We start from the raw sequence: 27,024 nt of genomic DNA on the forward strand, positions 1-27,024 counted from the left end.
TCAGCAAAGAATATGTTAAAGAGGTGAAGCATGCAATGAGCATGTTCCTATGGGTGCAGAACTAGGAAGATGGGTATAAATGGGATGAGAATATAAACTTATAATATCATTTTCTTAGTTTAAGAGGAGAAAAACACCACTCCACACGGAACGTACAACCAATTAAATATTTATTCGAAATCCCATTTCACATACAAACGATTTAGGTTTGAATTGTTCCCCTAGACAAATTCTCATCCAATTATACTGAAAATTATTGAAAAACTTTTCTAGTACTAACTTAATCCTTATGGGTTATCGCTGGTTTCTTTTTAACATTTTGGGATGAAAGCTGACTTTCAAAACAATTTTACAGAGAAATCTTTGTTTATAGAGTTTGGCTAGTCAGTTCTAAGGGTGCCATTTAAACAGGCTTATGTGATTTCCGCATTCTGTGGAATTTTTTTCCTTGTCAAAGACACACAGCAAGCACTTTGAACTGTGAAGTATCTTCTTGTTGAGAGAGAGTCACACCGGAATTGCCTTTCATTATACTCAACAAAAAGAAACTATATAATTCATACCCAGCCAAGGCTGAAATTGCGTGCTAAAAACAGGCTGCCAGTTTAATAGCGTCCCACCGGTATTATTTAACCAAAAGCATTTGATTGTACGAGGGAGGTGTTGTAGACCATTAGCAAATTCCAACTGCACAGCTACACCCCCATGATCCAGAAACGAAGTCGTTAGGGGATCTAATTAAACTGGAGTCTGGGATAGGTGGAGAATCTTATTAACCCCCGTTTATATTATAGTCTTGCAAACATGGCAAATGTTTCCCCCCGCTTCTCAAGACAGTGTGTGCCTCCTGTATATTTAGATAAAGATTCATGAAGTTCTGTAGTCTTTCTTAAAGAAATAACTCCAGCTTCTAAAAAGCACTTATCTCATGTATTTTTCGCTCGACAATATCGACAATTACATATGTGGCATGTGTAACCTCAAAAGGCAATATATATAGCATAATTCCAATGCTCACATGCTGGTTTGTATGTACCACTGAGCCAAACCATAGTTTATAGCATGACCAATCAAATGTGTGGGCTTTCCAGTGAAAAGATTGGGTGTGTTTTGCTTCTCTTCCACTCCTGATGTTACGTTACTGAACAGCTGTGAACGAAGCCATGTTTTGGCTTAGTGTTATGTCAGAACCGAGGCTCATTTCTTAGTTGAGAAAATTCATAATCTGGGTTACTACTCATGGTCTGCTTGGGGCACAAGCATGGGTTCAGACATAACACTAAGTCAAACCATGCTTAGCTCACAGCAACAGGTCTAGAGAAGGAGGTAAGCAGTTGTGATCTTTTCACTAGGAGCCCACAGATTAAGTCATTCACACCAAGTAATGGCTTAGTTTAGTATTATAGGCACCGTTTTCTGTTGTTGTTTTTTAATTTCACCCATATTGTCACAGTGTGAAAACAGCATGGGTGAAGAGTTAAAAGGGAAGGGAAGGCAGCAGAGAACTAAACAGCTCAACCTCTGTAATTGCTTGACCATGAGGCTGTTACAGAATCGGAACCAGTTCTCATGTTTCCTAAGGCCACTTGCTTTGTAATGAGCAGATTCGAGAACTCTAGTACATCCACAAGCAATTTTATTCCAGTGTGACTTCAATGAATTCACTGAGGAAGCACAGTATTATGTACTTGTGATGTCAAGATGCAGGTGAATGAATTTTGGGGTGTGGTGGTGGTTGGGAAATAGCCCTTCCCCGCTGTTCCCACCCAATTTTAAATTGGATTAAACTTAGAAAGTGCCTGAAATTAATCAGATTCAAAAAAAGTAAGATGTCTAGCCTCAACGTGCCCCTGGTATCACAGGGTATCTCAAACTAAGTTGTTCCGGTTGTGCAAGGAATCTCATTTGTGCAACAGAACTTCCCCTCCCCATGTTGTCCAAATCTAATGTGGGGATTCCTCACAATCTCCCATCAGACTGAGGGTGAGGTGGGGTGGGGGGGCTACGGGAGGCCCATGGGGAAGGGAAAGGGGTCCCCTGAGTTCTGTGGCAGAAGCAGAAGCCCTTGTGCTCACAGGCAAACTTTGTGTGGTACAACACTGTGACATCGCCCATGGTCCTCCCCTCTTGGCTAACTTTGTGGGTATGGTATCTTCAGCTGCCCAATTCCCGTGAGGACAGTGGTACTTTCCATGCTCCCAGAAGCAACTGCATGTGGACTTAAGGAAAACGGCAGAATTTGCCAGCCACACAGAGGTGGCCATTTACGAGACGACAGAAACAGGTCCCTAATGTTCATGCATGAAGCAGCCCAGCTTGTGTCCTCTCAGGGCACTCACCTTCAATGTAGAGGGGCTCTACGACATCATGATTAATCAGTTCAAAGTTCTCGTGGCCAATCCAGTGTTCCACGTTTCTTTTCCTGCCCGTAAAGAAGTTGTCCACAACTGTAACTTCATGGCCATCCATCATTAGTTTGTCAGTAAGATGAGAACCCACAAACCCTGCTCCTCCAGTTATCTGCATTAGGACAGTTTGCATATAAATGTTTCTTCTCTTTTAAAAGGAAAACACCAGACAAAAAGTCCACAAACATGAAATGAAATCAACAGCAGCTTTCAGAGTTTGTTTTTGTACATCTTGATAGAGGCAGGGGAGGGGGAAAAAATAACTCCATTTTGTTTTTGTTTTAAATTCAGCTTCAGAGTAGTAATAGATACATCTCACTCCTCGCTTCATGCAACCACAGAATTTGTGAGACTCAAAGTTGTTCCTGGGAGGTCAAAAGTTAAGGATGATGCCTCCTGTTAGGTAGGTAAAACAGCATGTTCCAAACTCAAGGAATAGAGGTTTATCCCACGCCACCCTAAATTCACCAGAATAAATGGAAATAAGGAAAACTAGGGAAGATCCACACAGGATTTTCACCAAGGACCATCATGCAAAATGCTTGCTTCTTTTCACAATCCCTTCCCTCCAATAACGGGTGAGAAAACAGCAAGCATTCCTGCAGTGCAGTGTGGTTTGCATCCCATTCTACTTAAATCAGATCTGTCTGGGCCAGGTATAGTCCACGTGGTTCCCCTCCAGATGAACTACAATTCTCATCAGTCGCAGTCAGCAAAGTCATTGGATAGGGATGATGGGAGCTGCAGTTCATCAACATCTGCAAGGCACCAGGCTGGCTACTCCTGGTGTGGATTAACTCAGAGGGCAGGTGCAGATGTCCAGAAATATCAATGGAAGTCTGACTGCAGGTGGTTGCGATGATGGGATTGCCAATTTGACTTACTCCCATGGTTTTGTTTTTTTAAAAAAACAACAACAACCACATCTCCTCTCTGCATCTGGAAAACTTTCATACATCTGGGGAGATATATCAAGGGAGAAAAGTGTTGATCTGGACATCTTTCTGACAGCCTAGCTTTCCATGCAAGGGAGTGTTTTCCATAGCGGTAGGGAGGTTTTCACAGACACAGTTATCACCAGACTGAAGCACGATTTGGGCAAATCTATGGAAAATGCCAAAGTAGAACAGAATAAGTTTAACGTTGGTACACCCTCATTTTCACAATGCGGGTTAGGACCTTGAGAAACATAATGCATCCAGAAGGAATGCATTTTTTAAGCAAATGCTTATTTTCCCTGTGCTGCAATCTTTCCTGCAAGCGTCTCTCATCAACTTAGTGCACAGACAGCGAGCCTGAACTATAGGTCACTCGGTCCATAGCTGGTGCCACTTAAAAGTTCGCTCATTTCACACAACATTCCAAAGGGCGTAGAAAATAACCGAGCACTATTGAACCGCTGAAGAAAACAAATGAGCTTCAGTCTGATGTGGCAACTTCGTAAGGGTCAATTACATAACAGCCAATTTCGGTACTCCGCTAAGGCAATCCAAATAGCAGCTGTGAGATTACAAGTGATTACTAATGCTTTGAACAATTAACAGTGGAAGACTCTTACAGCTACCGAACGATGCACTAACTTGGCTATTTACTTGTTAATTAATATATTCGCAAAAGTGATTCTTACTTCATAATGGGGGAATTAAATTTGCTGAATTCATATATTTTTTAAACACACACCAAGAACTTTTTTTTAAACTTGCCTCACAGGCCAAACAATTTAAAATCTAACTTTCCCCTTATTTGATTCAAATGTCTGACAACAATGTTATCAGTAAGAGATTTGTGTGCAAGAGACTCTATACACCTCCAGCCATTTAATAAAGACTGAGAAATCTTTCACCCACTTTTAAGCTCACCAACATCTCAGAAGGTTGGATTTTACATTCACAATATTGAATGGGTTATACTTCAATCCATGTATCACTTTGCAAATTATTGCAGCCATAAAGAAAGCAATACCCTAAAGTGTCCAAGCAACCTATTATGGCATTGGTCCCACCTGTTCTAACATGAGTTTGACCAAACTGCGGGAGGCAGTGGAAGACAGGAGTGCCTGGCGTGCTCTGGTCCATGGGGTCACGAAGAGTCGGACACAACTAAACAAATGTTCCTTTACACATGCCTTGCTGGGGTGGTGTTCAAGGAAGAAACTGCCTCCCATTGACCTCATCACTAGGATCATTCATGAATTCGCACTCAAAGCCAAGTCAGTAAGCCCAACCATTCTAGAAGTGTTGTGAGGCAACCACTACACCACGCTTCCTCAACTTCCTCTTCCAGATGTTTTGAGACTACAATTCCCATCATCCCTGACCACTGGTCCTGCTAGCTAGGGATCATGGGAGTTGTAGGCCAAAAACATCTGGAGGGCCGAGGTTAAGGAAGCCTGCACTACACCCTTCCCAGTAAATTAAGAGCAGCTTTGCTGGGTCAGAGTGAAAATTTGCTGGATCAGCCTGGAGGAAGGCAATGCTTCTTCACAGAGGCCAGTCATGGATCCAACAGCTAGTTAATCAGAACCCAAGAGATTTGCACTCAATACCAGACCAGAGGCTACAAATAGTAGTCACAGAGCTGCCTATACTGACTGAATTACTTGACAATGTGGTTCTTCCCATCCATAGACGTGACCTTCATGAAAAGAAAGTGTCTTTCTTGAACAACACCACAGCAATTGGATTGCAACCCAAGTGCTTGCTTGTATGAGTAGAAGGGCTCCTGATTTCGTCCGAATCCCATTTTCTGCTTCCCCGCACCTCCTGAAAAACCATTCCTGATGAACACATACTGCACAAGCTACTCATTCTGACTGACACAACCTGTTAAAGGTTAGCACGGTCATTCAGGAAATCTAGGCAACTGTGTGATATGTATCTTCATCCTGATAAAAATAACCTTCTGGGGGTTACCGTTCTCTTCTTCAGTTTAGCATACAGTACATATGGGCTCCCCGGCTGTCTCACATCAAACGCTCACTGCTTAAGATCAGCCTCTTAGGTTGAGCAATCCTGCACTTACAGTCCTGCACTTCTCCCCAGACTGCATTTAAGGGCTGAACACAAGCACATCCGGGAGAGGTGACAGATCAATGGGTCTTCTTGTAAGTAAATGGGTTTAGAATCAGGGTGTCAAAGCATTCTTAAAGCCTCACAAAAATCCTGGGTTGCTACGTATTAGGTTTACTCCACCAAAACTACAAAGCTCCAGTTCTATCAAACAACAGGGTGCTTATCAAAAGGACAAAGGACCACCAAATCTTTAATCAGAGTCCAATGCTGTGCTCACAGTAACATCAACAGAATTTCTGATTCACAGCTTTAACAGAAAGTTCATGACCGACACATTGCTATTAGCTAAGAGTCAATTAGTTTCCATGTCATTTAATTACCAGGAATATTTTAGGCCTGCAGCTCCTACACATTATTTAGTGCAGGGTTTCCCAAACTTGGGTCTCCAGCTGTTTTTGGACTACAATTCCCATCGTCCTTGACCACTGGTCCTGCTAGCTAGGGATGATGGGAGTTGTAGTCCAAAAACAGCTGGAGACCCAAGTTTGGGAAACCCTGATTTAGAGATTCAGGACAGCCAACGTTCTTCTCCTGGTGTCAACTGTTCATTTGGCTCACTTTCCCAAAGGTTTTCTAGAAGTTTGACACTGAGCAATTCTGCCGTTATCAGCTGCTCAATTTCACCTTTAAGGAAAACTACATCATCATCATTATATTATTATATGTAGAAAATAATTTCATCATGTGGTAGCAGTTTCCCATGTGATATATGCACATGTGGCTATTTCTAAGAATGTGCAGGTAGTGTGCATAAAGACTATATACACGCAGACAGGCATGTACAGTTGTACCTTGGAATCTGTTCTGGAAGTCCATCTGACTTCCAAAACGTTCGGAAACCAAAGCGCAGCTTCTGATTGGCTGCAGTAAGCTCCTGCAGCCAATCGGAAGTCCTGTCGGATGTTCGGCTTCCAAAAGTAGTTCGCAAACCAGAACAGTCACCTCCAGGTTTGTGGAGTTCGGGAGCCAAAACGTTCGACTGGCAAAGCATTAGACTTCCAAGGTACGGCTGTATTACGCATAGGATTCAAATTGCTTCTGGCATGAAGTCCCTTTCACGCAAGCAATTCTGCCTTGCAATTTCATCCTGAACTAGACGGCTGGACGGCTGAAGTAGGTTGCCTCCAGCACTTAGCAACCACAGCTACTCTGCCTCCAATGTCACAGCTAACAGCACTCACAGATTTGTCTAAGCCTTTTAGAAACCATCCAAGCTGCCACCGCAAACTCTGGCAACTACCGTATTTTTCGCTCTATAAGACGCACCAGACCACAAGACGCACCTAGTTTTTAGAGGAGGAAAACAAGAAAAAAAAAAATTCTGAATCTCAGAAGCCATAACAGCAAGAGGGATCGCTGCGCAGTGAAAGCAGCGATCCCTCTTGCTGTTCTGGCTTCTTTGATAGCTGTGCAGCCTGCATTCGCTCCATAAGACGCACACACATTTCCCCTTACTTTTTAGGAGGGGAAAAGTGAGTCTTATAGAGCAAAAAATACGGTAATTCAATATACCTTGAGAGTATATTTTGCCAACATTTGTGCATTTTCAAACAGCTACCAGCTTTTCCAGGGTGCCTCACTGCTGAATTTCTATTCATTTACGGTTATTGTGGAGGGGAGGGGGCCTTTTCTGTGGTGGCACCCCATTAAAAAATGTCATCCCCAAGGAGCCTCGCCTGGTGCCTACTTACACTCCTTTGAGCACCAGTTGAAGACCTTGATACTTCTTCAGGTGTTTTAATCTTTTAATCTCAGGTGTTTTAATCTTTTAATCTCAACATTCCAAAAATCTGAAATTACTGGAGATGTTCAGAGTTTCAATTTTCTGGTGCTTCTGAGAGCACATTGGTTTTAGCCTCTGCTGCTGTCTTCATTATGATTTTTTATTTTATGGTTTTGTTTTACATTTACTGTTAGTCACCCAAAACTTCCACTATGGGCCAGCATATAAATATTGTTATCAAATGAAAAAACCACACTGGAAAAGCAAGACTGCTGAAATAAGTCAAAGCAAGGACCAGCATGAAGAACATGTTTTGAAAAATTATGCCAGTAAGAATCACTCCCTCAAATTCTGAGTTGAAGTCTATTGCCTGTATTTTGCGTTTTAATACAGGAAACTATGTTCTTTCTAACAAACTTTATCCTCCTCATTTGTGTTCTTTTATTTTTCTCTCCCTTTTGAGGTTTCCTTTGGCTTCTCTTAGCACACAATCCATTCCCACTTAGCTGCAACAATACCACAGTGTCTGTGTGCTCAGTCCAGAATTGGGTACTCAAATATTGATTATCGCTTCTTAATGATGCCATCCTTAGGACTATGTCCAAAATTTAAAATTACATTAGGAAGAGCTAAAAAGCTAACACAAGTACACTGAATTTTCTTTTCAATGTGTGCCATGCCATAAAGAGAACGGCCAGCTTGTCGTTTCTTCTCAATAAACCTATGCACAAATTTAGGTCACTGATTAGTTCTGAGCAAGTTGCCAACTTACCAAAATTCTTTTACGATCCTTTTCGGATAGGAACTTCACTGGCGGGTACTTCTGAGTAAAACTATGAAACATTTCAAAATTGAAGAATGAGAAATTTCAAACCTTATTGAAGCTGGAAGACTTATCCCTGGCACTTGTGTTTATCCTACGATGCCTAGTAAACATTACATAACAGAATCACAGACCATTAACTCCTGGAAGCCAATACATATGAATTTGTACAGTGGTACCTCCGGTTGCGAACGGGATCCATTCCAGAGGTCTGGCCGGATCCCGAGGTTTTTGCAACCCGAGGAGAAGCAGTAGACCGCTTCTGCACATGTGTGTGTGGCGAAACACTTCCGGGTTTGCCGCTTTTGCAACCTGAAGTTTACATTACCCAAGGGTAACGTAACCCGAGGTGCTACTGTACGGAGTTGTATCCAACATTTGACTTAGGTGATCAAACATTATAGCCGCCTTAGAAGTCACTAATATCGAATGCCGTGGCATAAAGCACGAGTTCTTTGTTCACACTGTGAACTGATCTGCAGCTTCTCTCACTTATCTTCCTGGATGAAAACAGGAATACAAAATGCTCCACTGGTACACAGTGTTGGATGCCAGATGTACCACCAGTCTGCAATAGTACATTCTATTTTAGGCTACTTTTAAATATAAACATGCAATGAAAGGGAGGCGGGGAGAGAAGGTGGTGACAATTCTAAATATCTAATTAGGTCACGGTGACTTTAAAAAATAATAATTTAAAACTCCCTAGACTGTTGAGGATTTAAACAGCTACCTCCCAGTCATTAACATATCCTTTATTCGGGAAAGGTACTCGAGAAGGTTGTAGCCATAGAACCATAGTCACACTTAGATCAAGAAAATTTGCATTCATTCATTTCAACCTGGTTTCAGCACCGACACAGCTTTGGTTGCTCCAGCACTGAGAGACACACAGGGGAGTGTGCCCTAGTTAATTCTCCTTGATCTGTCACTACCTGCAAAACCATTTCCAAAGAGTTGCATTAAGCGAGCTATGGTCTGCTCCACTGCTGCTGTGCTGTGGGGTCAAGCAAGGTTTCACTGTGTCCCCAGTGCCCTATGTAACATCTATCTGAAGCCATTTCAGTCGCCGTGGCTTTTAGAAGATACCTTTTCTCCAGTTCTCGGATCTTCTCTCTTAAAGGCGCGACAACCTAAAGGCAAAAGCGACAGTTAACACCCAGTGTGGTTTCCTTGCATCAATATATTTCCCCGTAAGAACAACAAATCAAGATTTGTTTTTAAACTACAGATCATAATTAAAAGAGGAGAGAGAGAGCTTTCACTGTGATCCTGGGTTCAGACAATACCCCACGCCAAACTCTTTCTTAGTTGCCACACTGAGCTAAAGCACAAGGGAAAAGCAATGTAGATGCTATCTCCTCCTTGGGAACCAGCACTTTCACGTTAAGCCACAGTTTGTAATTTAAAATAAAAATGTTCATTGAGAAAAATACAAAACTTACTATCAAATATATTTCTTATTCAACATTAATCAAAATAAGATAAAGACATAGTGAAAAGGGGGGGGGGAATGAAGAGGGAGATAATTGCTGAATGGTTTCTTTAAATGTAAAGGTTCATCATTGTTCCACCCGATGTGTATGTCTTTAAGGGGCCAGAGCAAAATAACGAGACCCAGCTTTACAGCTGTGAAACATAGCAGGTGCTGCTCAGTTGCATTGATTAAGCTGTGTCAGCATTTGGGTGTAGTGTATAACGAGCAGCACCTAGCTCTCCCATTACCCTGGGGGATGGGTTGGTGGTTGGGTCATATTTGTTGTTGTTAATGTATTTAGTGTAAAAGGAGTTTTTGTTTTTGTTGTTAAAACCTTGTTTAAGTTATTTTTGAGTCCCTTTTTAATGCATGGTCTCCCCAGCAAGCTCTCTGCAGCGCTACTAAACTGCAAATAGCCAACAATAATAAGAAAGAGAAAAATTCTTAGGAGAAAATAGAAAAGATAAAGTTCGGAAACTAAAGAACTTCCAATTCTTCATCTGCTATATATAAACAATATTCACTTCATCCACCCCAATATAACACCCAACAAAACCACTTTCTATGAACAAACTTTATCTTCAATCCCCAAATCCAAGCGTCATTATTTCCTTTTTTCACACAAAAGTCTATGAGAGGTTTCCAATCTTTAGTCATAATCAAATCCTTATAGACCAGCACATGTAAGGTGGGGTACAATAATTTAAAACCAATCTGTAGTAAATGTTAACACTGACTTTCCCCTGATTAAACATGTCAATTTTGCTATCTCAGCTAAGTCCATTAATTTTGACAACCATTCTTCCATTGTTACATTAAGCCATGGTTTAGATTAGCTTTACAAGATGACACAGCCATAAAGAATTGAGGGGTGGGTGCTGCAGTCAGCTGCATATTAGCACCACTGAAACTAAGATAAAGAATGCCAACAGGAAACCAGCATTTTACTCCCATGACCCATTTCCTGACATACACTGGGAGCAGACATTTGGTGTGCAAAGAGAAGGAGGTTGCATTATTTTGGTTGCATTATTACTGCGTTTATATATTTTACGAACACTGGTGAATGTGTTACTACCCACCCACAAAGGCTGAGGACATGGTGGGGGCAAACGGAAGTTGTTTTATATATATTATTATTTACAGCTAACAAGTAGGATCTCAAAGTATGAATGTTAAAGGAAGACATCTAAAAAGCAACACATTGGTGTGGAGCTGAATGATTGTGAGCTTTGGCAACATTTGAAGAGAAGAAAAACAAAACTGGCAGCTCCACCGAGGGGACAGAATTGAAAGGAAAGAAGGCCGACACCGAAAGGAAAACAGTGGAAGTCTGCAAAATGCTGACTGTGGGGAAAGCAAGGATTATAATACTGGATATCTAGCATACTGACCTCTTCAATCTTATTTTCTACTTTCTGATCACTATTATCCTGGATAGACCTGTTAGGAAGAAAACCATAAGGAAAACTTTAAAAATGGCCAAGGATCCATCAAATCCAGCAATAGAAGTTCAGCTAGATAGAGTAAGCCCTCAATTTCCATGGGGATGACTTTACGGGAATCGCACCTAAAGCCCCAAAAATGGGCATAGTCATTTGGTGCAATGGTGGGTGGGATTGCCAAAGTCTCCCCCCCACAAGAAGCTTGCTCCCCTTTTAAATCTTGTTTTAAAAAAACAATGCCAAGCATGTAAAACTGAATGCGCACAAGTTAAATGAGAGTAAGTTGCAGACTTACTGTGGAAATTGGGGAACCTAATCTGGCCCTCCTGATGTTGTTGGACTCCAACTCCCATCAGCCTTAGCTAGCATAGCCAATTGTCAGGGATGATGCGAGGCAGAATCCAACAACAACTTCCAATTCCTTCTGCCACACCTAAAGAGTACAAAACTTAGTTGGGAAACCCTACATGGATAGAATCACCAAAGGGGGAAAACCCTCCACAAGTATTGCTATGTTTGCAAACTGTAAGGATTGTTTCACAACATAGGTCAGTTTTCCCTCAAACTTGTTGTTTGTTGGACTACAACTCCCATCATCCCTGGCCACCAGTCCTGCTAGCCAGGGATGATGGGAGTTGTAGTCCAACAACAGTTGGGAGACCCAAGTTTGGGGAAACGCATTGACACAGCTGCATAGCATGTAGGATGCACACAAAGAAAAACTCCTGGGTTCGTGCAGACCCAGCTCCTGCGCATAGAATGCTGTGTGTGATCTGAAGCTTAGGTCATGCACACCTTTGCATAAATGCTATCCCAGATATGATGCTCTATAAAAAGTGTGGGAAGCCCCTGAAAGTGATAAGTCAATCCTGTGCCCTTTCATACACCAGAAACCTGTGGCTATATATGCCCTTGTTCTGGAGTAAGAGAATTGGAGTAAGAGGAGTGATTAACCTCTGGCCCTCAGTGGTTGTCTGCAACCGCCCATCATCCCCAGTTGCTGACCATGCTGGCAGGGGATACTGGGAGTCAAGAGTCCAGCAACTTCTGAAGGGCCAGAGGTTAGCTACTCCAGAGTTAAAACTGTTTTGTTACCTTAAGAGTCGTTTGTAGAAAAGGTTCACTGGGTGAAACCATATCCACAGCTGAACTTGTTTAATCTTGTGGGTTTCAAGTGCTGATAACACAATCAGAGCCTATGAAACCCACACAGTTATATGGGTTTTCTACAGCAAAGAACCCAGCTCACTTTCAGCCACAGGATTAGCACCAGTAAATGTTTATTTTTACCAATGGAGTAATCCAATCTGACTCTCCACTTACAACGGGAAGCAGGAGTGGCCTTTTTCTTTCTTTCTTTGGAAGGAGCATACAGTTATTTTCGGAAACACAGTTCTGCTGAATGCAATCTCGTAATAATTGATAAAGCTTTTTGGAACACGGACTGCAAAGCACACACAAAAGAATTGGGGCTTGGGAGTCAAGGATAGAGTTGTATCTAATACTGTGCAAACAGACAGGATGTATCCTCCCTCTCCTCTTCCTGCACGCCCACAAATTCTGCTCCAGACAATCCCCCGGAGCAGATTTTTGAGGGTGCAAAGGAAGAAGAGAAAGAAGTTTCATTAGACAAGCAGAAGTCTATAGGGTGAATGGAATGGTTAACATTGGACAAGGCCCATAGTTTTTGCAAAGACGACAGCCGCAATCTCTTCCCCACTCCGATAAACTTCTGAAGGACATTTGCATGGCTAATCCCAACAGAGATATTGCTCAAAGAGGCACGCTCCTTTCAAAAACAGCAGCACGCCACTCGTATATTATCTCCAGCATAAAAAATGCTCCTGTAGGACGCATGCAGTGCCTTCACTAATGACAAGTCTACCACTGTTGTTCCCGAGTTTGCACCCCAGGAAGGAGAAAGGGGAAGAGACAGTAAATTGGGGGGGGGGGGGCAGAACAATTATAGGGCCTTGTCCCACACTTGTGGATGGGCCTACCCATTTTCAAATGCCACTTTTTTTCTTCTCATGCCAAAAATTTGTGGCTGACGACAACATTTTTAATCAGAGAAACTGAATGTTTCCCGTTATCTTCCATTCCATGGAAGAAGGAAAGGAAGGTTGGGGGAAAAGATACTTTTTGTTGTTGTTGTTCTGACAGAAAGAATAATTCTACTTCACAGACATACAAAAGGGAAAAAAGAAGCACTCATTGTTACCTCATGTTGAGTACATTTCCCCATACAGCTGTGGGAAAAGAAGGAGAAGAATGAATTAGTGTTGCTTGAAAATATTTTAAATCAATTCAGAAGACATTCATTTCAGGTATTAAGGAGGTGAGCTTCATTAGGGTAAGAGCAGGTATTCCAGAAAACAAGTCATATTGTATATATCAAATGATTATAGGACTATTGGGATGCTGAAATATCGCAAAATAATTAGCCCTCCCAAAGTACTGAATGTTAATTGTCACAGTCAGGAAAACATTCAGCATCTCAAGCTGCAACAAGCTTCAGGTAGCCCAAATCTGGATGTGCTTAATATACTTCTCCTTCACAAACAAATTACTTCACAGAAGGTTTCCAAGTAGGAAATAACGTACAAGACGTATATTATCATCACATACAACAATCATACTAGACTGTTCTGTGAAACTTCCCACAGGCAGCCGCAGGGACACAGCGCATTCAATCCTTGCCGCCAGGTGTCCCCTGCTCCTGGTCCAGAAGAACAAGGACCCCTGGGAGGAAGAACTCATGAGGTAAAAGAAATGCCAGCCTGGCCCCAGACATTGGGTTCCTTGTCCACAAAGAACCCCAGCTGCTCCAAGAATTGCAAGGTGTGAAGCAGCTTCGGCTTCTGCTGCTGGCCAGAAGACCAAAGTCACCTTCATCCCCCTCAGGAACTCACACCATTGTAGTCAAGGAAGAATGTCAGATAGATACAAATGCCTGCTTACAGTTCCCTAATTTATTCTGGCATTGTCAAAGGCATTTCTCTTCTCTGTGTTTTTTCTCCTCTGCACCTCCCTTGTGCAGATTGCCTCTTCAGTTTACAAAACCTGAGAGTTGGGCCTGGGTCTCATTTTCGCATCTGGTAAAGGTAAAGGTAAAGGAACCCCTGACCATTAGGTCCAGTCATGACTGACTCTGGGGTTGCGGCACTCATCTCGCTTCATTAGCCGAGGGAGCCAGCATACAGCTTCCGGGTCATGTGGCCAGCATGACTAAGCCACTTCTGGCGAACCAGAGCAGCGCACAGAAACAGCGTTTACCTTCCCACCGGAGCGGTACCTATTTATCTACTTGCACTTTGACGTGCTTTTGAAGTGCTAGGTTGGCAGGAGCAGGGACTGAGCAAGGGGAGCTCACCCCGTCGTGGGGATTCGAACCACCGACCTTCTGATCGGTAAGCCCTAGGCTCTGTGGTTTAACCCACAGCGCCACCCGCGTCCTTTCGCATCTGGGCTGTGCCTATTTTAGGCAGTACTGTATTGAAATTTTGACCGTCAACGGCTACTGAGGGCGGGGGGACCATTCATCCATTCGTGAGGAATGGATGTTTGTGAAGCACTTGTCTTGCTCCCTGGGTGCTTTCTCGTTTAGTGGTTTCACATGGAAATATTCTACATATCGTTAAGAGTGGCCAACTCCTTTCTCCGGCTGACGGTTACGTTCACTGTTGGCCAATGCTTCCCATGACCCAGCATGGCCAAAGCAGAAGTGGGAGCAGCTACCCCACATTCTCTCTTGTGCATGCAGACATGAGTGCAGAGCACAGACGTGAAGACACAGAGCAAAAAAAAGGTACAGGACCTCAGGATGGTTAAGTCCAATCAAAGGCGACTATGGGGTTGCGGCACTCATCTTGCTTTCAGGCCGAGGAAGCCGGTGTTTGTCCACAGAGAGCTTTCTGGGTCACGTGGCCAGCATGACTAAACTGCTTCTGGGGCATCGGAATACCGTGACAGAAACCAGAGCACACAGAAACACTGTTTACCTTCCTGCTGCAGTGATACCTATTTATCCACTTGCACTGGCATGCTTTCAAATTGCTAGGTTGGCAGAAGCTGAAACAGAGCAACGGGAGCTCACTCCGTCACAGGGATTCGAACCGCCGACCTTCTGATCGGCAAGCCCAAGAGGCTCAGTGGTTTAGACCACAACGCCATCCGCTTCCCATAGATTCAGAGCACCCCACCCCTGCTCCTCTACCAACCATCTGGGGAATGGGGAGTTGGTTTTTCCGTACTATTGCAGTTCTGGGTGGAAAGGTATGTCTCTGCCTGGCTGTGTTAGAAACTCAGATATACAGTCACTGGGGTGGGGGTTTGCCTTCTTTGAATTCTATGGTTTTACATATCAGGACAGAATCATCTGTTCCTTAGCAGGTCTTAAAATTAGGTAAATGCAACCTCAGATGAATAACAGCACGTGGCATATTACACCGCGTGATGATTTATCATTAAGTTCTACTATGGATGAGTGGGTTAAAGATATACAAGAAATGCAAGCAAGCTTCCAAACACTTCCTGGCTCTGAACGTGACTGAAAACAGAATGCTACCTGTTTCTTATTTGTCTACAGACAAAATAGTATCAAATGCATTTTAATTAGTGTTTTTGCATTTTAAAAATCCTTTGTTGTTTTAAGCTACTGATCACAGTAAGAGCACCCAGAAACACTTAATTACTTTAAAACTATTAAGAAAATATGGGAGAAAACTGAAATAATCATCTTCAGTAAAGTGTGATTTTATTCTTTCGATGATGGTTTTATAATTTTAACAAGCTGACCATTATGTGCGAAAGAAAGCAAAAATTCCAACCTTCTCTTTAGACACAGTAAACATTCAAATTCTTTGGGTCCTGATTAGGCTTATTTGAACAGTGTGTGTGTGTGTGTGTGTGTGTGTGTGTGTGAATTTTAGTATGTTCTATGGCCTTGTAATTTAAAATTGTTGCAAGTTGCCCCGAGGAGTGCACAGAACGCAAACACCCACACACCACAAAGCATTTATTCAGTGACCTTAATTTGCCTTAAGGGCATGTCCACACACTTCCAAGGCCCATTCACTACACAAGACACACTTAATGGACTGGTTGCTAGCCAGCCGGGTTGTCAAGAGCCATGGAAACAAATCAACAAACCTGCCCCAGATTTTAAGCATGCCTTCCTAATAATGTGCATCCTTCGCAGAATCAAAGTACCGTACTTTTTCAGCTATAAGATGCCCCCATGTATAAGACATTCCTATTTTTAGGAACTCAAATTTAAGAAAATGGAGGAAGATGGCACAGGGTTGTTGAACTTTTTTGGGGGGGATTACTCAGGGTTGAGCTTTTTTTTTTAGGGTGGTTGCCAAAAATCGCTCACCCATATGCATCGCAAAATCCACCTCCCGTCTGTCCCATCGCCGGCAGAAGCTGCCAATTGCCAGCCCAGCTGCCTGAGCGTCAGCCAATCAACACCACCCATTGACACAGCAACCAATCACAAGCGCAATAGCTGCTGACAGACGCGGCAGCAACCAATCAAACGTCCACCCTATGCACTACCCATGTATAAGACAACCCCCACTTTTTAGCATGATTTTTAAAGGAAAAAAACAGAGTCTGATACATGGGAGAGTATTGTATTTTCTATGGCTGATGGGTGCTTAAAATGAAGAAGGTGATAGAACAGCTTTTAAACTGATCCTTGGGCTGGGGAGGAGGGAGGCAACAGAAGATGGTGAGCTGTCTACTTAGGGATGAATCATTCTCAAGAACTGGTGGCAAAAATGTCTATGGTTGTCCAAAGGGTGGACTCAAGGGTGGGGGCATGGAAGCCAAAGATGGGGAGAAATGCTATACACTGGAGACCCTTGGAAAGAGACACCAAGGACAGGTATTTTTTTTATCTGCTAATGCTAGAAGCCTCCAAGCCAAGATGAGTGAGCACTTCGTTTCAAAGGAGGCACAGATATAGTGAATGTAACTGAAATGAACTAAAACCCTGGGTAAGGATTGCCTCTGGACCACGCACACTTTTTAGGATGCTCATTGTTCATCGTGTGAATTAAGAAGGGGATGATGCACTGCGAACAGAAGCTAAAAGAGAGCCAACAGTATGCCTGCGAGCAGATCATGCACAAGTGCTCATGAGAATCGGGCATAGGCAACGTTGAAAATGTTTAAACGTGTCCCACCAACAGCACCAAAACAGTAGGACCTTACAACGGACGCCACACCTTCTGGATGCAACCAACGGCAGCTCCTAAAAACACTCTTGATGTAGGTGAGAAAAGCCAGCTAATGAGAAACGTAGCAATTTAGAAGTCTGAAAAGAGGAAACGGGTGATCAATAGCGAGTAAGTAGTGGGTAAGTAAGTAAGTAATGGGACACAGGTGGCGCTGTGGGTTAAACCACAGAGCCTAGGACTTGCCGATCAGAAGGTCGGCGGTTCGAATCCCCGCGACGGGGTGAACTCCCGTTGCTCGGTCCCAGCTCCTGCCAACCTAGCAGTTCGAAAGCATGTCAAAGTGCAAGTAGATAAATAGGTACCGCTCCGGCGGGAAGGTAAATGGTGTTTCCGTGCACTGCTCTGGTTCGCCAGAAGCGGCTTAGTCATGCTGGCCACATGACCCGGAAGCTGTACGCCGGCTCCCTCGGCCATTAAAGCGAGATGAGCGCCGCAACCCCAGAGTTGGCCATGACTGGACCTAATGGTCAGGGGTCCCTTTACCTTTACCTTTAATGGGCAATAACTGGGAAAGCAGGAAAGCATACCATGTATTGGAGGTGGGTGGGGAGAGGTAGTTATTTATTTATTTATTTTTTCTACTTTAGAAACTGCCTTGCTGCATAGTTCTAAGCGACTCCATTCTGGCCAAACGGGTGTGCATTGTTTGACGGAAAACACTGGAAACAAAAGCTCAAACAAATGCTGTGGCAACAGTTCCTCTGATCGAGCTGATATTTAGTCACAAGACCCTATCGGGTTGCATAAACAGAAAGGCAATTCTTTTATTAACTTCAAGAAACTTCAAAGCCACCAACCCGCCCTAAAAGCCCTGCTTGTGAATCCATTAGCTGCATTTTACCATTAACTACAGCGGACAATGAGCCAATTGTTCCTGTCGCGATTTAATTACAGAACCATAAGAGTTAATTAGACACATTACAATTTTAGGCCCTTTACCCACACCAGACTAAGTCATGGTGCACCTATCTTTGAGAGCAGACGTGTCAAAAAATGATATACTTTCCATGAAGGCCAAGATTAAGTTTGATTTTATGCTCCAAGGTTCAGCAAGCAAGAATTCGCTTTAAAGTTGATGACAGTGGGTTGCATCCACCTTAGCGCTGGGTGATTGTTCTGTCAGTGCGATGATTTCTGCTTGCACCTCGGAACATTATCTCTCTCTTCCCCAATCCAGACCCCCCAAAATCTGTTCTAGGGATTCACTCCAACCCCCCTGGAGCACATTTGGGGCAGGTGTGGGGACATGCAGTCAGGGGAGAAAGGTAAAAGTCCCACTGCACAATCAGAAATCCTTGAGCTGATGGGACGCATTTAGTTGAATCCCACCCTCTGTCTCTTTGACTTGGCAGGCATTATTTCACCCACTGTATCGTATTAACTTGGACGCGGGTGGCGCTGTGGGTAAAAGCCTCAGCGCCTAGGGCTTGCCGATCGAAAGGTCGGCGGTTCGAATCCCCGTGGCGGGGTGCGCTCCCGCTGTTCGGTCCCAGCGCCTGCCAACCTAGCAGTTCAAAAGCACTCCCGGGTGCAAGTAGATAAATAGGGACCGCTTACTAGCGGGAAGGTAAACGGCGTTTCCGTGTGCGGCTCTGGCTCGCCAGAGCAGCGATGTCACGCTGGCCACGTGACCCAGAAGTGTCTCCGGACAGCGCTGGCCCCCAGCCTCTTGAGTGAGATGGGCGCACAACCCTAGAGTCTGTCAAGACTGGCCCGTACTGGCAGGGGTACCTTTACCTTTTTATCGTATTAACTGGACACTTCTGAACCTGGATTTCAGCCTTGCTCTGGTACAGAAGCTACCTTGGTGGCTCTGAAAAACATTCAGCCACAAGTACATGTTCCTTAGAATCTAAATAATGCCTTTGTTTTGGATGAACTGCACCTAGTTTTTTGTTTCAGTATGTCACTGCTAATGTTTCACCATATTCCAAATATGAATCACCCACAGAACTACTCCTGTAATGGCAATGCTGAAATAAGGGGGTGGAGATAGGCCATTGCCACAAAACCACTTAATCATTTTTCAAGGAAGCACCAAGACAGCTATTGCCAGCGCATCGACCTGCAGAATTGGATCGATCTTCTCAGCTATTAAAAGCTACTGCACTTAAGCGTTATCTGACTTCTACAGGGAACTGAAGAAAATCAGCAACAACAAAACGTATCACCCTTTCATAAAATACTTCATTTGTTGCTCCGGGGCCAATCTCTCACAAGCAAACATACAAAGAAAAACACCACAATATATAGAACATCAGTCAGCGATGATCATACCTCCCTTAAAAAGGTAAAGGACGCCTGACATTTAACTCCAGTCACGAACGACTCTGGGGTTGCGGCACTTATCTTGCTTTACTGGCTAAGGGAGCTGTTTGTCCGCAGACAGTTTTCCGGGTCATGTGGCCAGCATGACTAAGCCGCTTCTGGCGAACCAGAGCATCTCACGGAAACACCGTTTACCTTCCCGCTGGAGCGGTACCTATTTATCTACTTGCACTTTGACATGCTTCCGAACTGCTAGGTTGGCAGGAGCAGGGACCAAGCAACGGGAGCTCACCCCGTTGCAGGGATTCGAACCGCCGACCTTCCGATCAGCAAGCCCAAGGCTCGGCGGTTTATACCACAGCGCCACCCGCTTAGTAACACATAATTTACTACCTCGAGTTAAGCTACTGAGACTGCTACCATTCCAGAGGAACTTAAAAGTTCACCTCAATGGCCTTTCGGATTCTGTGCTACCAACAGAAATTTGTTGCGTTATTTCTGTAAAATAAATGCTTTTATTGCCGATTAGCAATTTCTGAGCACTCAGAAGTGAAATATTTTGTGCCTTTGAAAGTGCAACGCTTTTTGCCTAGCTAGCATACTATTGTGACTGCTATGGGGAATATTATTTACACATGGGAATTTACATACTGCTTAACCACCCGCAACCTCTAAGCAATTTACACAAATTATAGAATGTCCATCAAAAAAACCCCCCACTGTTAAAATTGAACACTTGTGTGGCGGGCTGGATGGGAGTGGTGTCACAAAGCTAGTCAGCATCTTAGGCACCCAAGTGGATATTGTTTGCACCATAACTAGGGACAAGAAATACAAGTCCCTCCTCCACATCTCCCCCCTCTTGCTTATATGTACTAGTTTGTGAAACATTTCTATTCTTAATTACTATTATTAGTAATAATAATACTAGGAGTTTTCGAATGTGCAGCAACTGTAACAACTCACACACCTTGCTGAAGATTACAAGCCTATTCCGCTACACACATAGGCTAAGCCAGTTAAGTAGCTGAAATAAACCTGAGGCACACTTTCAACAAACACACTCAAATACTTTCTTTCATTGCCCACTTACTTACTCAAGTATTTCTAGCCCTTTCTGGACCACCCAAGACAAGAGGCTATGTCTACAACATACTTTAGAATGTAAGCATTACTTCACCGGTTAAAGCAATAAGCTGAAGCCCTAGGGCTTGTCCTTACATTAAATGACTACAATGCCCCTAAATAAGGAAACCCTGGAGACATTGTATTACGCAAGGAAGAGCGTGCCCTTAGTTTGCCTACTGCTCTATCTGGACTGTTGTTTGTTTCTCCTTTTAAGCGGAGTGGAAACCTGCTATGAGCCACCAGGAAAATTCTGGGGATTTTCTCCTCGCTCCTTATCAGTGCAACAAGATAGTGCATCAGACGTGCCTGTATTGCAACCCTGAAATGTGTACGCCTGAATGTACAAAAAGCCCTAAACCATAGGTTTCCGAACTGTGGCCCATGGTTTGGACCATCATTATTCCACAAGCGTCATTCAGGTGGTCCGCATGGTGTCTGTGGATTAATGGTCGAAGAAAAAAAGAACAGCACATCAAATTAAATATTTATATTAATTTTTAATTGTATTTTTGTTGCTTTTAAATACTATATTGTATTTTATTGTACTACTTCCTTCCACTGCCACCACATTCAGGGATTTGACCACTGTTACCTAAAGCAGAAATGGACTCTTGCCTTCCTTCTGCAGCAAAAACAACAGAGCCATGTCAGTGTGCAGACTCTAAAGCAAGGCCCACGTTAAACTACAGCTGAGTGGGAAAGCAGATGATCTGCATACAGAAAGTCTTAGGTTTGATCTTTGATCACTTCAGTAGCAGACCATGGGGAAGGCACCTGCCTGATCTAGCCCTGTGCTGTCTTTCTAGAAAGAGGTGCCCACCATGAATGCCTCCCTTGTTGTCTTATAAAGACAATGGCACCCACCTGAGAGGTACCAGAACTGAGTTCCTGCTGGGGAAAAAAGCCCTGGTTATATCCATCTTCTCCAATCTGTTGTTCCTCCAATATTTTTGACTATAATTCCCATCAGCCCCAGCCACTGTGGTGAATGGTGAGGGATGATGGGAGTTCTAGTCCAACGACACCTGAAGGGGGCTTGGTTGGGGAACGCTGGACAAGAGGGTTCTCCCAGGATATATGTTCAACTTCCTCGCTGCTGCAGCCTTCATGTTACAAAACGTGTGGAATATCCGCCTGTCCAGTATGTTTCCAATGCGCAAAACCTCTGTGCGTTTGTTCTGCGCAAACCTCTGTGGAAAACCTCTTCAGGCAGTAGCAGAGTTGAAGAGGTTAGCCACAGCAAGGTCAATTAAAGTACAAGTTATTACTTAATTAGTTCAGGCTGTGAACTATTTGTGGGATGCGAGAAATTGCCATTTCTCTTTATTACACTTTTTATAGTGCCCTGCCTCTATGGCGTCAGGATGGCATACAGGGTTCTCCTCAGCCTATGTGACGCCAAGACAAACACGGACAACTTTTTCTACAGATTGGCACTGTGCTTACAGGTTGTACTGTGCTTACTGCTGACAGGTCATCTGATTCTTCTTTTGCACATACAATGCCAAATACTTCACTACCAGTCAAACCCGATATTTGCAATGGTACAAAACATCAGGATCTACTGTCGTGACATTTGTGCACACAGACACCCTGTGGGAAAAGCCCACAAGCAGGCCTTAGTCTAGAAGGAGCCTCCTTATGCGCGCAATTCAGTTTCCAGCATGTTTCCGGAAATATCCTCAAACTGACCGATACCTTCTAATGGATGTGAAAAGGCTAACCCTGCTTATGGTGGTGAGATGGACATTTGCCACAATGCAACCCTGGCAGGGGGGAGGGGGGCAGGTGAAAAGAGAAAGAGAGAGAATATAAGCCTGGACACTGGAAACAGGTCCTGTGAACAAGCCATTAGTTTAATTCAGAGACCCAGCTGCCGAATGTTTTTATTAGGTTTCCCAACCAAAAAGAGACACAGCTGTGGTAAATACAAATCGTAAGCACAGGACACAACTATCCTTCTGTTTGATTCAGCCTGCGATGCTGATTCCACTTACCTTTTTTTAATTTAGCAGGGCTTACTCCTGTGTAGACATAACTATTACACTGCCATCACCTGAGAACACAGAGAAGCTTCTCTCCTCCACTGCCAAATACATGCCACAAAATCTCAAAGCATACTCTGGTCAGTGTTCAAATACGGACTTGGGGCCTAACCTGGAGGCACATTCACGGTCGGAGGTTTGGAGCATTTTGCTTTTAGACTTTGCTTAAGTTTGGACGCTTTTGAATTATGGTGCTGGAGAAGACTCTTGAGAGTCCCATGGACTGCAAGAAGATCAAACCTATCGATTCTGAAGGAAATCAGCCCTGAGTGCTCACTGGAAGGACAGATCCTGAAGCTGAGCCGCCAATACTTTGGCCACCTCAAGAGAAGAGAAGACTCCCTGGACAAGACCCTGATGTTGGGAAAGATGGAGGGCACAAGGAGAAGGGGACGACAGAGGACAAGATGGTTGTATAGTGTTCTCAAAGCTACCAGCATGAGTTTGACCAAACTGCAGGAGGCAGTGGAAGGCAGGAGGCAGTGGAAGACAGGAGTGCCTGGCGTGCTCTGGTCCATGGGGTCACGAAGAGTCGGACACGACTAAACAACAAAGTTTGGACGACACCCCCCTCCCCCCCCCAGTCACCCAAAGGGGCAGAAAGCTCCATCAAGAGGTTTCCCTCCTGCCGGCTGCCGCTGAAAAACAAATACGTCAAGAAGCGACGGGGACTTTGCAAACTTCCACCAGAAACTCTTGACTCCCCCCAGAACCTTTTGCAAAAGAAGAGGGAGGAGGAATTGCTATGTCACATCTGTCTCCCCACCACGTCGCTCTCCTCCCTCCTTCCCTCCCTTCCAGCGTTTGGTGCAAACCCTCGGCTGCAGGCAATTTGCAAAAATGAAAAACCGAGGGAAAGCGCGCGGTGACCCCCCTCCATTTTGGGAAGAGGCGAATGAATGGGAGCCCCCACCCACCCTGCCCGGGCACTTACAGGCGACGTAGGCGACCAGGGCGAGCCCCATGAGCAGCTTCATCCTCCTCCTCCTGTTGACGGCGGAGAGCACGCGCTGCAGCGCCCCTTTGCTCAGCATCCCCGGCGGGGCGGGCGGGGCGGGCGGCGGCGGCGGCACAGGGAGGCCCGGGGCGCAGCGGACGTAGCTCAGGCGCCGCCGAGCATATGCCAAAAACACGACGCCGGCGTCCCCAGAGCGCCGCGCCACCAGCAGCGGCGGCAGCAGCAGCCGCTGACGACGGAGGAGAGCCAATTCCCGGCCGCGACGACGACGCGCATGCGCACACGGGCAAAGCGGCTCTTCCTTTCCTTCCTCGCCGGGCTCGGCCCGCTATTTCCAGGCGACGGAAGGGGAAGGAGATGACGCGCAGGTGGGAGGGCGTGAGGTCACGCTGGCTCACTGCGCATGCGTGGGAAGAGGGGAGATATTGTGATTTTTTTCCCCTGCCTCGAGGGTTCGCTGACAACATACTTATTTCAGTATTAGGAGTGGATAGAGGCTGGGCTATGCAGAATTAGATAAGATGACAGGAAGGATTCGAAACCTGCAGGACCAGAGATTCTCAGAGGACTGGAATAAATATGTGAACTATCTGAAAAGCAATTGTAATCAACAGTTGTAGGATTACAAGAAGTTTAGTAAGGAGGGATATATTAAATATTGCAAGGGAGATTATGAAGAGAGTTATTAGTTAAGAAAATTAATATAGTGAAATTAAGAAATGTAAATTAAGTGAAAAAGATTGGGAAATTTTCAGATGTGATTGATGGAAGTCAAAAATTGTATAAGATACGAAAATGTGTTAAATGATTGCTGAAAATTAATAATACACACACACACAACACATATATATAAAAGGAGTGGATAGAGGCAGTTGGTTTCGTTATGCAAATTTTCTGCCTTCAGATGGCTTGGGGGTTATATAACTCCATACCCTCCAGCATTTCTCTGATGAAAATAGGGATGTCCTATTCCATTTTTGTTTTGTTTTGTTTTGTTTTGTTTTAATACCCTGCCTATCAGACTGTGTTGCCCCTGCCACTGGGCAGCTTCCAGCATACATAAAAAACATAATAAAAGGAAGAGCTGTTTTGACAGCAGAGCAGGGTGCCTTAGAAAAGTTGGTGGAGGTTTTTAAACAGGTTGGGTGGCCATCTGTCATGGATTCTTTGGCTGAGATTCCTGCATTGTAGGGACGTTGGACTAGATGACCCTCAGGGTCCCTTCCAACTCAACAATTCTATGATTAAACATTTAAACCCCCCCAAAAAACTTCCTTATACAGGGCTGCTTTCAAATGTCTTCTAAAGGTTGTATAGCAGATCCTCCACGTGTCCCTATTTTCCAGGGGTGTTCCCAGATTTTCAGAAGGTGTCCCAGTTTCTGATTTGATCCTGGAATGTCCCGCTTTTCCTAAGGATGTCCCTATTATTGGAGAAATGTTGGGGAGTATGGTAAGACATCCCTCTTTTCATCGGAGAAATGCTGGGATGTCCCTATTCTCATCGGAAATATGTTGGAGGGTATGGTATAGTTGTATAGATGAGGATCTGGTCACTAGGGTCCTACAGCCCTCCCACCTCCTTCCCAATGCTAGGGTGGTGTTGACTAAGCTTTGTGAAGAAGGAGAGAGGACTCTAGGATCCCAAGACCCTGACAGAGTCTTTGTGTCTCCTTCCCAAAGCCCAGGGCCTTGCTTACCCAGCTTGGGAAAGGAAGCATGAGGAATGTTGTTGAGGGCCACCACAAATGGCCTCAAGGGCCACATGTGGCCCTTGGGATGGACCACCTTGCTCTAACCACTGTACCAGACTGGCACCTCTCTACATCCAGTATGTTAAATTAGCAGGAATTGCTTGAGTTAATATGATGGGAGGTAGGACAACATACTTATTTCAGTAACGATTCCTAGATGCCAAATCACAAAAAGATGATGGTATCATCAACTCAAGGTCGTCTTGACCACTTCAGGCATTTGCTGTCTTAAGACAGTGCTTTGCAAAACTCTGATTCCATGAAGTCCTTTCTACATCATTCTTCCCTGCAGGGGAATCTCATATCTGCTGCAAACCCCTGAGCATTGCACCAGGTTCTGGGTATGGTTGTAGGCAATAGTTCACATGGGACACCAGCCAAACCAGTGGTGGGCTGATAATACGCCCTCAAACACTCACCCTGCAGCTTTGTGTTGCGGAAGAAGACCAGTAGTGACGGGAAGTTGTCCTTTCGGGAGATTTGTTTACTATTACAGGTTTTCAGCTTGCAAGAATCCGTGATTTCCCACACCAGTTTGAAAAACACTACCTTGTTTGAAATTACACACATTCTGTCTTTCCTGGTAAAGCTTTTGTGCAATCCTTCCTTCCTGACTTCAACATCAGTTACTTCATTTGCTTCTGATTTACTAGCAGCTGCCCTTCTGGGAGCACAAGTAAAAGGCCAAAGACCCCTGGACGGTTAAGTCCAGTCAAAGGCGACTATGGGGTTGCGGCGCTCCTCTAGCTTTCAGGCCAAGAGAGCTGGCGTTTGTCCACAGACAGCTTTCTGGATCATGTGGCCAGCATGACTAAACTGCTACTGGCACAACGGGACACCGTGATGGAAGCCAGAGCGCACAGAAACGCCGTTGACCTTACAGTCACAGTGGTACCTATTGATCTACTTGCACTGGTATGCTTTCAAACAGCTAGGTTGACAGGAGCTGGGACAGAACAATGGGAGCTCACAGCTTCCCAGGGATTCAGACTGCCGACCTTCCAATCAGCAAGCCCAAGAGGCTCGGTGGTTTAGACCACAGTGCCACCCGCTCCCCTGGAAGGACAGGTACTTAGGACAGGTCCCTATAATGCAACCTTTCACTGAATGACCGCTGTAAGTTTTACACCTTTGCAGCGCTGCCTTCAGAATGAAACTGATGGTGTGTTTGTGTATATGGCCAGCAGGCAGTTTGGTATCTAGGGGGTGGCGCCCCCTATGTCACTCATGAGAGGCTCTTATACTTAACTTCATGTTGGATTTTTCCCATTGCTAATAATTCTGCGTAAAGAAGAAACAGTAAAACTCGCTCTTATGCACAAAGCAATTCACACCGTGCAACTTTGTTGCAGCATAACTTTTAATCCCTTTCTCTGCTGTTGGGGGGGGGGGTCGCCTTTGCAGTTAATTATTAAATTGCCGTGTCGTTATATTTTCTTAATAAAAACCAACTGTTGAAAAGTTCTTGTCTCATCGCTTGCTCTCGCAAGCAATGTGCATTCTCACGTCACAATGCATAATTACGCTGTGCTCCTGTGTATATTCGGAGCAGTGCTAGTTTCTGAGCCAGCTGCACCAGACAGACAACAGCCTGCCCTCTGGCAAAAAAGAGCAGAGGCTGCAGTGGGAAACCCTCCGTATGTTTGAGCTATATTCTTCCCAGTCATTTCTATTCCTGAA

General features: G+C 44.4%; 1 protein-coding gene across 2 annotated transcripts in view; it reads right to left on the reverse strand.

Annotated features, from left to right (window-relative positions):
* Window positions 1-23,912, reverse strand: part of UXS1 (UDP-glucuronate decarboxylase 1) — a 42,358-nt gene extending 18,446 nt beyond the window's left edge. Inside the window, exons 1-6 of one of the 2 annotated variants that reach the window (XM_083437971.1) lie at window positions 23,568-23,912; window positions 13,169-13,196; window positions 10,897-10,945; window positions 9,115-9,158; window positions 7,975-8,035; window positions 2,340-2,520 (exon numbers count right to left, since the gene is read on the reverse strand). In XM_083437971.1, the coding sequence (XP_083294097.1) occupies window positions 2,340-2,520; window positions 7,975-8,035; window positions 9,115-9,158; window positions 10,897-10,945; window positions 13,169-13,196; window positions 23,568-23,667 (463 nt within the window). In that variant the 5' untranslated portion in view covers window positions 23,668-23,912. The remainder of the gene's footprint in view (window positions 1-2,339; window positions 2,521-7,974; window positions 8,036-9,114; window positions 9,159-10,896; window positions 10,946-13,168; window positions 13,197-23,567) is intronic. The other variant, XM_083437970.1, reaches the window with a different exon arrangement.
* Between the last annotated feature and the right edge of the window lie 3,112 nt (window positions 23,913-27,024).

The sequence above is a fragment of the Podarcis tiliguerta genome (genome assembly GCF_965153285.1).
Source record: "Podarcis tiliguerta genome assembly, chromosome: 4".
Lineage (NCBI taxonomy): Eukaryota > Metazoa > Chordata > Lepidosauria > Squamata > Lacertidae > Podarcis > Podarcis tiliguerta.